The 12197-nt window shown below is 52.8% G+C and overlaps 1 protein-coding gene across 2 annotated transcripts in view; it reads left to right on the top strand.

Moving 5' to 3' along the window:
* Positions 1–1681: 1681 nt before the first annotated feature.
* The window catches only part of LOC144677682 (uncharacterized), a 28829-nt gene continuing 18313 nt past the window's right edge, over positions 1682–12197 (top strand). Inside the window, exons 1-4 of one of the 2 annotated variants that reach the window (XM_078537717.1) lie at positions 1682–1749; positions 4079–4261; positions 6115–6297; positions 8198–8364. In XM_078537717.1, the coding sequence (XP_078393843.1) occupies positions 4093–4261; positions 6115–6297; positions 8198–8364 (519 nt within the window). In that variant the 5' untranslated portion in view covers positions 1682–1749; positions 4079–4092. Of the gene's footprint in view, positions 1750–1879; positions 1987–4078; positions 4262–6114; positions 6298–8197; positions 8365–12197 lie in introns of those variants that run through there. The other variant, XM_078537716.1, reaches the window with a different exon arrangement.

Raw genomic sequence — 12197 nt, 5'->3', positions numbered from 1 at the left:
TTGCCTTATAACTTGCTGCCTTGTTTACCCAGTGAACGTCTCAGACTATGATCCATCAAAGCGCCCAGACGAGTTGGCTTTAATCCAGTTAAGCCACACACACACACACACACACACACACAGTCAAACCCATGGGGCAGAATATTGCCATCGGCAGCCGGGGGCGGGGGTGGGGTGGGTGGCCCGAGACTCTGCGAGGTGACGTCGGGCGAGCCTCCCGATGTCACCGCGCGCCATTTCGATATCGCGTTCGGCGAGCACGCGGCTGCGCGCCCACCGATCGATTGCCAAAGGGGCGATGGAGGCCCTGAAAGAAGCGACTGACCTTCTTAACAAGGCTACCCGTCCAATCTGAAGGCTGGCGGGCAGGAGGAGAGAAACCGAGCGCCCTTCACCTTTGTCAGGGAACCTCATCCACGGGCGGGAGGAGGAGGTTTCCCGAGGGTTTCATAAAATAATTCAATACGTGTTGCTGAATTCACGAGCGTGTCGCAGCTCCATGTGTGACATTGTCACATGAGGCGACGTGTTTAAATCATTTCTTACTTTACCCATAAAAACAGTTTCATTATCGACTCAATCTCCCTGAGGCAGCTCTGTGCGCCAGCTCTACCTCCTCTCTCCAGCCCGCACAGGGAGCGCTGAGCGCTACCGGACATGTGTTACGCTGGGCGGGACTTCATTGGCCCGCCCGCGTAAAATGGCGGCGCGCAGACCACCGTGGGCGGCGATCAGCTCCAGACCACCCGCGCCCGTTCCCACCCACCAGAGGAACAATTCACCCATCGACACAGACCCCACAACCACTCCATTATAAAAATAATTCCCAATAACATTATAGACGTACAGATCTCCTCATGACAGTCGCTGTGATTAAGGGGGAGCGCGATGACGGGGAAAGGAGGGAATAGAAGGAGATGTGGGAGATAGAGAGGGGGGGGTGGGAGGAGGCTCGTGTGGAGCAGGAGCATCACCAGGGAACCTCCGACAGGACTGACCCCCCGACAGTGCAGTGCTCCCTCAGTACTGACCCTCGGACAGTGCAGCATTCCCTCAGTACTGACCCTCTGACAGTGCAGCACTCCCTCAGTACTGATCCTCGTACAGTGCAGCACTCCCTCAGTACTGACCCTCCGACAGTGCAGCACTCCCTCAGCACTGACCCTCCGACAGTGCAGCGCTCCCTCAGCACTGACCCTCCGACAGTGCAGCACTCCCTCAGCACTGACCCTCCGACAGTGCAGCACTCCCTCAGCATTGACCCTCTGACAGTGCAGCTCTCCTTCAGCACTGACCGTCCGACAGTGCAGCACTCCCTCAGTGCTGACCCTCCGACAGTGCAGCACTCCCTCAGTACTGACCCTCTGACAGTGCAGCACTCCCTCAGTACTGACCCTCTGACAGTGCAGCACTCCCTCAGTACTGACCCTCCGACAGTGCAGCACTCCCTCAGTACTGACCCTCGGACAGTGCAGCGCTTCCTCACCACTGAGAGTCAGAACCGAGGGGTTGATTCCTCTGTTGCAAACACTCTGTAACTTTGCAATGAACAAGTACAGGAGTTCTGAGCCCTGGACAGGGAGAGATGCCGGGTGCTTATCTCTCCTGGGCACAGCCCCATTTAGAGGGGAGTCACTCATGATGTAGTCCATCCTCCTGCAAGGTTACGCCCTAGAAATGCACTGGAAGGAACTGTCAGGCGATTTCGCTTCCTAGTACAAGGGGAGATCAGCCGATAACAAGACCGAGGTGAGAAGATGCCAGAGGCAGTTTAATACTTGGGCTTCTCACAATTTAGCTCTCGTTAAATCAACTTAGGTGATTGTGACTTACGACGAAATAAGGTGGGCAAGAGGGTGGCGTTGGGAACAGGTTTGAGTATCGAGCCCAGAGTGAAGAACGGCTGCATTTAAACAGCCAAGATCCCTGGGTTCAGGACGAGCAGGGGATCGGGAAGCAGCACACACACCTCGGAGTAACATAACAGTATGTTCTGGTCCCCAATCTAACCTGGGGCACCGATCGCAATGCTGATAAACCTGAAGGGGTGCTGCACTGTCAGAGGGTCAGTACTGAGGGGGTGCTGCACTGTCAGAGGGTCAGTACTGAGGGAGTGCTGCACTGTCAGAGGGTCAGTACTGAGGGAGTGCTGCACTGTCAGAGGGTCAGTACTGAGGGAGCGCTGCACTGTCAGAGGGTCAGTGCAGAGGGAGTGCTGCATTGTCAGGAGTGCCGTCTTTCCGATGAGATGATAACTCTGATGCTCCTCTCTGTTCTCTCAGGCGGCTGTAAAAGCTGTGACAGTAGATTTGGAGAAGAGGGAGGGTAGATCTCCTCGTTGCGACTTGAGGTCCAGTATTTATTTCCCAACGTACGTCACTGGGGGTAAAACAATATCTTTTCCTCATGGCTTCGGTCTGGGGTCTTGGTGTTCACCAGTTGGGAGTGAGGGCTGGAGAAGATTTCGGGCTCGAGGAGATTGAACAACGAAGCCGTAGATTGGAAATGTTTCCGACTAGTGAGCCTGGCACTGGAGAGACAACAAGGCCGAAAGCCTTACTCAGGGGGTCGCCAAGGGAGGCTCCTCAGCCTGGGACATGTGGGGCGTCATGATAAGACAGGGCGTCTCCCAGCCCCTTCGCTGCTGTTGTAAAATGAGCCACAGATACAGAAAGGAGCTTTTCCCAGTGAGACAATCTTCATCGTGACTCGAAATGCCTCATGTAGAGGGAGAGGGAAATGGCGGCCTAGTCACCGGGCCTGTAATCCAGAGACCTGGTCTAACCCGCTGTCGGGAGGTCGCGGGTTCAAATCCCTCCCCGGCAGCTGCTGGCAGGCTTTAGATCCGATTGATAAATCGAGGATTATGAAGGCCGTCTCAATAGCGGTGGGTCGTGAGGGCCGCCATTGACGGCAGCAGGAACCTGGCTTGGTGCCCTGCATCCTGTAGGGAAGGGGACCTGCTCCCCCTGACCCGGCCTGGCCTACTTGTGACTCCCGACCCGCCGCCGCGCGGCTGACCCTCAACTGCCCCTCCTCAAATGGACGAGCGAGCCCCTCGGTTCGAGGGGGAGTTGGCGGCGGGCGGCGAATCCTGGCCTTGCCAGCGCCACCCCGCATCCCACGGAAGGTTTCAGACACCACCCGAGGTGGAGACTGTAGGGTGAAGGGAGGAGTGTCGCGTGTGTGTGTGTGTGTGTGTGTGTGTGTGTGTGGTTTTACTGTACATTACAGACAGACCTTGTCTGTCTCCGAGAGTTTCCAGGCCGCAGTGTCGGACCAGCCCGGACAGAACTTCACTTTGAGGATGAGTGCCCGATCTCGCCATGTCGGATAACAACAGTTAGCGCCAGCGATCGCAGCGAGAGTCCTGGAATAATGACAGGATGATCCGCTCTCTTTCAGTGACGTTGGATGAGGGAGAAGCCCTGGCCTCTCGATACAGTGGCGCGCAGTCTCCGCCACCTCTTCCATACGCTGCTCCCAGAATGGTCGGTGCCCGCCTGAGGGCAGCTCGATGTGTCACCAGGCAGGTGGCACCTATCACATTGCTGCCCCCATGTTACTGCTCGAATAGTGAAAAAACCCTCAGTACATATCTTCTGACAGTGCAGCACTCCCTCAGTACTGACCCTCCGACAGTGCAGCACTCCCTCAGTACTGACCCTCCGACAGTGCAGCACTCCCTCAATACTGACCCTCCGACAGTGCAGCACTCCCTCAGTACTGACCCTCCGACAGTGCAGCACTCCCTCAGTACTGACCCTCCGACAGTGCAGCTCTCCCTCAGTACTGACCCTCCGACAGTAATGTGTTGGATTCTGAATGCCCTGTGAACTATCCCAGGAAGCGACTCAGTTCTGCTCCTCCCGGAAGCGACAGAGAGTCCCTACATTAACCTTCCGCACAGGCTCAACAAGGCGGTTCAGCGCCACCTGACCCAGGGCAATTGGAAACGGGCAGGGAATTCAGGCCCTGCCAAGCAACGCTCACATCATCGAAATGAACTCAAAAATCACAAGGGCAGGAAGTTGTATCCAGGTCTCTGGGACATTTTGACAATGATGAATGGTTTCAGGTGCTGGGGACAGGATGGAGGATGAGTCCAGCAGACGTGGGGAATGTTCCAGCCCGGTCAGTGGGAATAATGGACGTGGAGAGGAGATCGGGGATGAGGGAACTCAACGTCTACACTGTGATGTCAAGGAGGAAGACCGAGACGTGGGGAACAACAGCACGGAGAGGCAACAACCGCTGGAAGGTCAGACAACAATAACTTGCATTTATATAGCGCCTTTAATGTAGGGGAACATTACAAAGGCGCAGTACAATGGTCAAATTTTAACATCAAGTGTCTGGAGGAGAGGCTAGGGCCGCTGATCTATAGCTTGGTCAAAGAGCTAGGTTTCAAAAATAACTTACAGGAGCTGGGAGAGCGGTAAGCTTGTTTAGGCTGGGTCAGTACTGAGGGAGCGCTGCAATTTCGGAGGGTCATTAGTTCAGGAGTGCTGCACTGTCAGAGGGTCAGTACTGAGGGAGTGCTGCACTGTCAAAGGGTCAGTACTGAGGGAGTGCTGCACTGTTGGGGGGTCAGTACTGATGGAGTGCTGCACTGTCAGAGGGTCAGTACTGAGGGAGCGCTGCTCTGTCAGAGGGTCAGTCCTGTGGGAGTGCTGAACTATCAGAGGGTCAGTACTGAGGGAGTGCTGCACTGTCAGAGGGTCAGTACTGAGGGAGTGCTGCACTGTCAGAGGGTCAGTACTGAGGGAGTGCTGCACTGTCAGAGGGTCAGTACTGATGGAGTGCTGCACTGTCAGAGGGTCAGTACTGAGGGAGTGCTGCGCTGTCAGAGGGTCAGTACTGAGGGAGTGCTGCACTGTCAGAGGGTCAGTCCTGAGGGAGCTGTGCACTGTTGGAGTGTCAGTACTGAGGGATTGCTGCACTGTCAGAGGGTCTGTACTGAGGGAGTGCTGCACTGTCAGAGGGTCTGTACTGAGGGAGTGCTGCACTGTCGGAGGGTCAGTATTGAGGGATTGCTGCACTGTCAGAGGGCCAGTACTGAGGGTTTGCAGCACTGACAGAGTGTCAGTACTGAAGGAGTGCTGCACTGTCAGAGGGTCAGTACTGAGGGAGTGCTGCACTGTCAGAGGGTCAGTACTGAGGGTCTGCTGCACTGTCAGAGGGTCAGTACTGAGGGAGCGCTGCACTGTCAGAGGGTCAGTACTGAGGGAGCGCTGCACTGTCAGAGGGTCAGTACTGAGGGAGTGCTGCTCTGTCAGAGGGTCATTACTGAGGGAGTGCTGCACTGTCGGAGGGTCAGTACTGAGGGAGTGCTGCACTCTCTGAGGATCAGTACTGAGGGAGTGCTGCATAGTTGGAGGGTCAGTACTAAGGTTCTGTGGCACTGCCGTAAGTTCAGTACTGAGGAATTCTTGCACTGTAAAAGTGTCAGTACAGAGGCAGCACTGACCGACTGGCCATGCAGCACTCCCTCAGTACTGACCCTCTGACAGTGCAGCACTCCCTCAGTACTGACCCTCTGACAGTGCAGCACTCCCTCAGTACTGACCCTCCGACAGTGCAGCTCTCCCTCAGTACTGACCCTCTGACAGTGCAGCACTCCCTCAGTACTGACCCTCCGACAGTGCAGCACTCCCTCAGTACTGACCCTGCGACAGTGCAGCACTCCCTCAGTGCTGACCGTCCGACAGTGCAGCACTCCCTCAGTACTGACCCTCTGACAGTGCAGCACTCCCTCAGTACTTACCCTCCGACAGTGCAGCACTCCCTCAGTACTGACCCTCCGACAGTGCAGCACTCCCTCAGTACTGACCCTCCGACAGCAATGTGTTGGATTCTGAATGCCCTGTGAACTATCCCAGGAAGCGACTCAGTTCTGCTCCTCCCGGAAGCGACAGAGAGTCCCGACATTAACCTTCTGCACAGGCTCAACAAGGCGGTTCAGCGCCACCTGACCCAGGGCAATTGGAAACGGGCAGGGAATTCAGGCCCTGCCAAGCAACGCTCACATCATCGAAATGAACTCAAAAATCACAAGGGCAGGAAGTTGTATCCAGGTCTCTGGGACATTTTGACAATGATGAATGGTTTCAGGTGCTGGGGACAGGATGGAGGATGAGTCCAGCAGACGTGGGGAATGTTCCAGCCCGGTCAGTGGGAATAATGGACGTGGAGAGGAGATCGGGGATGAGGGAACTCAACGTCTACACTGTGATGTCAAGGAGGAAGACCGAGACGTGGGGAACAACAGCACGGAGAGGCAACAACCGCTGGAAGGTCAGACAACAATAACTTGCATTTATATAGCGCCTTTAATGTAGGGGAACATTACAAAGGCGCAGTACAATGGTCAAATTTTAACATCAAGTGTCTGGAGGAGAGGCTAGGGCCGCTGATCTATAGCTTGGTCAAAGAGCTAGGTTTCAAAAATAACTTACAGGAGCTGGGAGAGCGGTAGGCTTGTTTAGGCTGGGTCAGTACTGAGGGAGCGCTGCAATTTCGGAGGGTCATTAGTTCAGGAGTGCTGCACTGTCAGAGGGTCAGTACTGAGGGAGTGCTGCACTGTCAAAGGGTCAGTACTGAGGGAGTGCTGCACTGTTGGGGGGTCAGTACTGATGGAGTGCTGCACTGTCAGAGGGTCAGTACTGAGGGAGTGCTGCACTGTCGGATGGTCAGTACTGAGGGAGCACTGCACTGTCGGGGGGTCAGTACTGAGGGAGTGCTGCACTGTCAGAGGGTCAGTACTGAGGGAGTGCTGCACTGTCAGAGGGTCAGTACTGATGGAGTGCTGCACTGTCAGAGAGTCAGCACTGAGGGAGTGCTGCACTGTCGGAGGGTCAGTACTAAGGGAGTGTGCACTGTCAGAGGGTCAGTACTGAGGGAGTGCTGCACTGTCAGAGGGACAGTACTGAGGGAGTGCTGCACTGTCGGAGGGTCAGTACTGAGGGAGTGCTGCACTGTCAGAGGGTCAGTACTGAGGGAATGCTGCACTGTCAGAGGGTCAGTACTGAGGGAGTGCTGCACTGTCAGAGGGACAGTACTGAGGGAGCGCTGCACTGTCAGAGGGTCAGTACTGAGGGAAGGCTGCACTGTCAGAGGGTCAGTACAAAGGCAGCACTGACCGACTGGCCATGCAGCACTCCCTCAGCACTGACAGTCTGACAGGGCAGAGCTCCCTCAGTCCTGACCTCCTTCGGTACAGCATTCCCTTAGCACAGCATATTTGACAGTGCAGCATTCCCTCAGCACAGCACATCTGACAGTGCAGCACTCCCTCAGCAGAGCACATCTGACAGTGCAGCACTCCCTCAGCACAGCACATCTGACAGTGCAGCAATCCCTGAGCACAGCACATCTGACAGTGCAGCACTCCCTCAATACTGACCCTCTGACAGTGCAGCACTCCCAGTGCTGCACTGTCAGAGGGTTAGTACTGAGGGAATGCTGCACTGTCAGCGGGTCAGTATTGAGGGAGTGCTGCACTGTCGGAGAGTCAGTCCTGAGGGAGTTCTGCACTGTTGGAGGATCAATAGCTTGAAATGTGATGTAAATTTTAGGCCACTCCTGTCCTCTAAGATCCCAAGGCCACTATTGGAAGAAGAGTAGTGGAGATCTCCCTGGCGCACTGGCCAATATTTCCCTTAGAGCCAACTTCAATAAGAAAGAGATCGCCCTATCCTTTATCACATTGCTGCTCTTGGGATCTTGCTGTGTCCAAATTAACTGCCGTGCTTGTGACGTTTTTGCAATGTGCGCTCTGGAGAGGTGCTGCACTACCTCTGAAACACTTCGGGATGTCCTGAGGCCACGACAGGCGCTATATAAATTCAGGATTTTTCTTTCTTTCTCACGGGTACATCCTGCCGGGGAGAAACTAGTTGGAACTTAATGTGTATTTCCCAAAAGTATACGCCATTCATCAAAGGTGTAAAAGTACATCACATAACAATTCACAGTTTGACATTCGGGGAATTTAAACCATTATGAAAGTCTCGTCTATCCCGGCCAAGCTGTCTCTCGATTTCCACTCTCGTTCTCCCCTCATCATCCTTTCTCTGTGCCTTCCGATATTTGCTTTCTGCGTTAGCCGCGGTTTTTAACAGTGGGCGGAATCGTCTGTTCCCTGGACACTTTGTCATGTTGTGCTCCTCTTCCCCCACCCCCCACCCCCCCCCAGCTCTGGACACTGAGGCTCAAGGGACTGAGGAGCGTTCCTTGGACACGCACCTGTACAGGGTGAGCAGGTTCTGCTGCCAGCGCCTCCTCGGGGAGGTGGACGAGTTTGTGGAGCGATTCACCTCTGCACCGCTGGAGGAAGCTCTGCTTTACAGACAGGAGCAGGAGGTGAGGTCACGGTTTTAGGGAAGGCTCCTTCTCAAGGATTGAGACGAATGTTGTCACGGCACAGCCGATGGCGAATGCTGGGCTGTCCAAATCCCAAAGGGGAGCTTGAAACAACTGTCACAACCTGTTTTGCCATTTGTATAAATGTTGAGATGCGTGCCCTGAATTCAGTAGTAATAAGACCACCGAGTCTCATAGGTTTTTACAAAACTAGATTAAACATTTATTAATAGAAGACATGACTTTAAATACATACATAGATCCACGAATTACTATGATAACTTCTAAATCCCCTACTTAATCTGACTCCCAGTTACACTTTTGTTAAGACACATATTTTTATTTCACACTGGTTGAACCTTAGGCTGCCTTCCTTTACACACAGCTTTCTCTCCTTTACACGCATTTTCCCCTTTGAATGCTAATACCCATTGTTTCACCATGTCTTTGGACTTTACCTCCCTGATAATAAAAATCTCTCATAGCACTAAAGTTTTACCAGTGATCTTTGGGAAAAATAAACACACTCATTCTAAACTTCACCCGGCTTGGCGACACATTTCACCCCCTCTTTTGAAAGCAATCCAGCCTGGTTCATTTAGAAATGCAAGTGTTCCCTTGGCGCCGATGTTTCTAAACCTCCCCCGTGTTTACCTCATTAACATTTCAAACCTAACTTCTCTGCTTCCATCAGAGCACCCAGACCAGCTGCCTCTAATTCAATTAAGTCACACACACACACACACGCACACATACACCACTATTACTCTACAATAAATTCCGATAACATTCTGGAAATGATTATATCCTCCTGACAATGCACAATGCAAATTTAGACATGCAGATGGGTGCTAATTGGCATACTATGCCATGCATGCTTCTACAATGCTGGGCGTTGGCATAAAACGCGACGCAAGTTTACACAGTGCTCAACTGGGATAATTAGCATCAACGCAATGCGAATGTGTAAAACGCTGGATTGAGATAGAATAATCTGCATTTGGTTATGAGTAAATTTAAGCAATGCAAATTTTGCCTATACTGTATTGCGATAATTAGCAATGGCAACGAAGCCCTTTTTTTTTAACATGGCAGAATGTTGATAATTAGCACAATGCAAATGAGCACAGGCTTGATTGAGATCATTCGCACCACAAACAGTAGAGGGTCTCACAGTGGCTATTTGTCCCGGTGTGCGGCGCAAGGATGGCCAATGCCTAACTGGGGTAGTTAGCATCGGCACAAAGCAAATAGGGAAAACGGGATGATTGGCAAAGCATGCCACGCCTGGATGGGGACGGTGAGCTAAATTACGCCAGGCAGTCATAGGCAAAGCTGGATTGAGGTAAAATGATGAAAACTGTATATTTAGGTATTGATGTCGGGTGAGACTTGGCATAATATGTGGAGGCAAATATATACGATGCTAAACAGTGGATTGAGGGTATTCGCATACTATGCAGTGCAAGGTCTGAAAGTGTTCCATTGGGTAGACTGAGAGGTAACTCTTTCGAGTTATCAAAACTCGAGGATGTTAGCACCCTCGCCTTTGAATCAGAGGGTTGTGGGTTCATGTCCCACTCCTGGAAACCAAGAACTGTGATTGTACTCGAAAGAGTTGCAATCTGTGACTGTTGATAACTCGAAAGAGTTTGAACACTGGGGATCGAGGTGGAAGACTGTGGTTCATCTCAATCTTATAAAAAAGTTCGCTCGGACCCCCAGCTCACCTCACAACTTATTTATTTACTGCGCAACAAAAACAGAATTACCTGGAAAAACTCAGCAGGTCTGGCAGCATCGGCGGAGAAGAAAAGAGTCGACGTTTCGAGTCCTCATGGCCCTTCGGCAGAACCGAGTAAAGTTAGGAGAGGGGTGAAATATAAGCTGGTTTCGCTGCCCCTGTCAAATGCCTCGCTCTGTAAAGTAGGCAATAAGAGTTCTGGAAACGCATCAGGCGGGAGCCAGTGAGATCATCCTGTGGTTCCCCAATAACAGCCTTCGGTTTAACCTGGGATGCTCTGCGATCTCTCTCTCTCTCTCCCCACCTTTACCGTGGGAATTTTTGGAAGAAAGACTGGAACGTATTAAAAAAAACAAAAAACTGCGGATGCTGGAAATCCAAAACAAAAACAGAAACAGAAATACCTGGGAAAAATCTCAGCAGGTCTGGCAGCATCGGCGGAGAAGAGCACAGTTGACGTTTCGAGTCCTCGTGACCCTTCAACGGAACTAAGTAAAAATAGGAGAGGGGTGAAATATATTGACGCTGGAATGTATTCATGCTTTGGGACGTGGGGAACAGCGACCACGCAGCCAATGAAGCGCTGTCGGGCTGCGCACAGCCAGCTCCCACGAACAACAAGCGACCCTTTACCGGGTAAACCTGCCCTTTGGGCGACGCTGGTCGGTGGGGTAACAGGACCTGCAGGGAAAACTCCCCCGCTCTCTCCGGGAAACCGGGGGGCCTGAGTGAACCCCACCCCCACCATGAGCAGACACAACAAGGGCTTGAGGCTTCGAGGAAACACCAAGGCTCTCCCCGCCCGATCCCTCCGAATGATACCACCGCAAACGGAATGGCATCCCCATTGCCTCTCGCTCCAGTCCCCCCCACGACCCCGCCAATCCCCCCCACTGTCCTCCCAGGAGGTCGCAGTTCAGTTCAACTCGGATCCTCAGTCAGTTTTCCTGCATTCCTCGGGCTTTCTTATCCTGCTGTCGCTCTGCCCACAACGAGAAGGGTTATTGTGCAGTGAAGTGAATGTGCCATGCACCCAGCTCGATTCTCTCTCTCTCATCCCCTCCCACTCCTCTCGTCTTGTAACCAACATTGAACACTGACTGCCCAGCAACGCAACCTGCTGCCTCCGAAAGGTGGAATCGTGTCACCGTCCCTCTCCCTGGCACCGTGCCGCGTTCACTGTGCTCATGGCAAAAACCTGCCAGCGGTTGGAGAAAGCCAGCGAGGTGAGAGTGACTGCCCTTGACATCAAGGCCGCATTTGACCGAGTGTGGGCATCAAGGAGCCCTGGCAAAACTGGAGTCAATGGGAATCAGGGGGAAAACTCTCCACTGGTTAAAGTCATACCCAGCACAAAGGAAGATGGTTGTGATTGTTGGAGGTCAGTCATCTCAGCTCCAGGACATCACTGCAGGAGTTCCTCAGGGTAGTGTCCTCGGCCCAACCATCTTCAGCTGCTTCATCAATGACCTTCCTTACATCATAAGGTCAGAAGTGGGGATGTTCGCTGATGATTGCACAATGTTCAGCGCCATTCGCGACTCCTCAGATACTGAAGCAGTCCATGTCCAAATGCAGCAAGACCTGGACAATATCCAGGCTTTGGGCTGACAAATGGCAAGTAACATTCGTGCCACACAAGTGCCAGGCAATGACCACCTCCAACAAGAGAGAATCTAACCATCGCCCCTTGACATTGAATGGCATTACCATCACTGAATCCCCCACTATCAACATCCTGGGGGTTACCATTGACCAGAAACTGAACTGGACTAGCCATATAAATACTGTGGCTACAAGAGCAGGTCAGAGGCTAAGAACCTTTAGCGAGTAACTCACCTCCTGACTCCCCAAAGCCTGTCCACCATCTACAAGGCACAAGTCAGGAGTATGATGGATACTCCCCACTTGCCTGGATGAGTGCAGCTCTCACAACACTGAAGAACCTCGACACCATCCAGGACAAAGCAGCCCCGCTTGATCGGCACCCCATCCACAAACATTCACTCCCTCCACCACCGACGCACAGTAGCAGCAGTGTGTGTACCATCTACAAGATGCACTGCAGGAATTCACCAAGGCTCCTTCG

This window comes from Cetorhinus maximus, unplaced genomic scaffold (genome assembly GCF_964194155.1).
Source record: "Cetorhinus maximus unplaced genomic scaffold, sCetMax3.hap1.1 HAP1_SCAFFOLD_2883, whole genome shotgun sequence".
NCBI lineage: Eukaryota > Metazoa > Chordata > Chondrichthyes > Lamniformes > Cetorhinidae > Cetorhinus > Cetorhinus maximus.
This window is presented reverse-complemented; position numbering and strand designations above follow the sequence as displayed.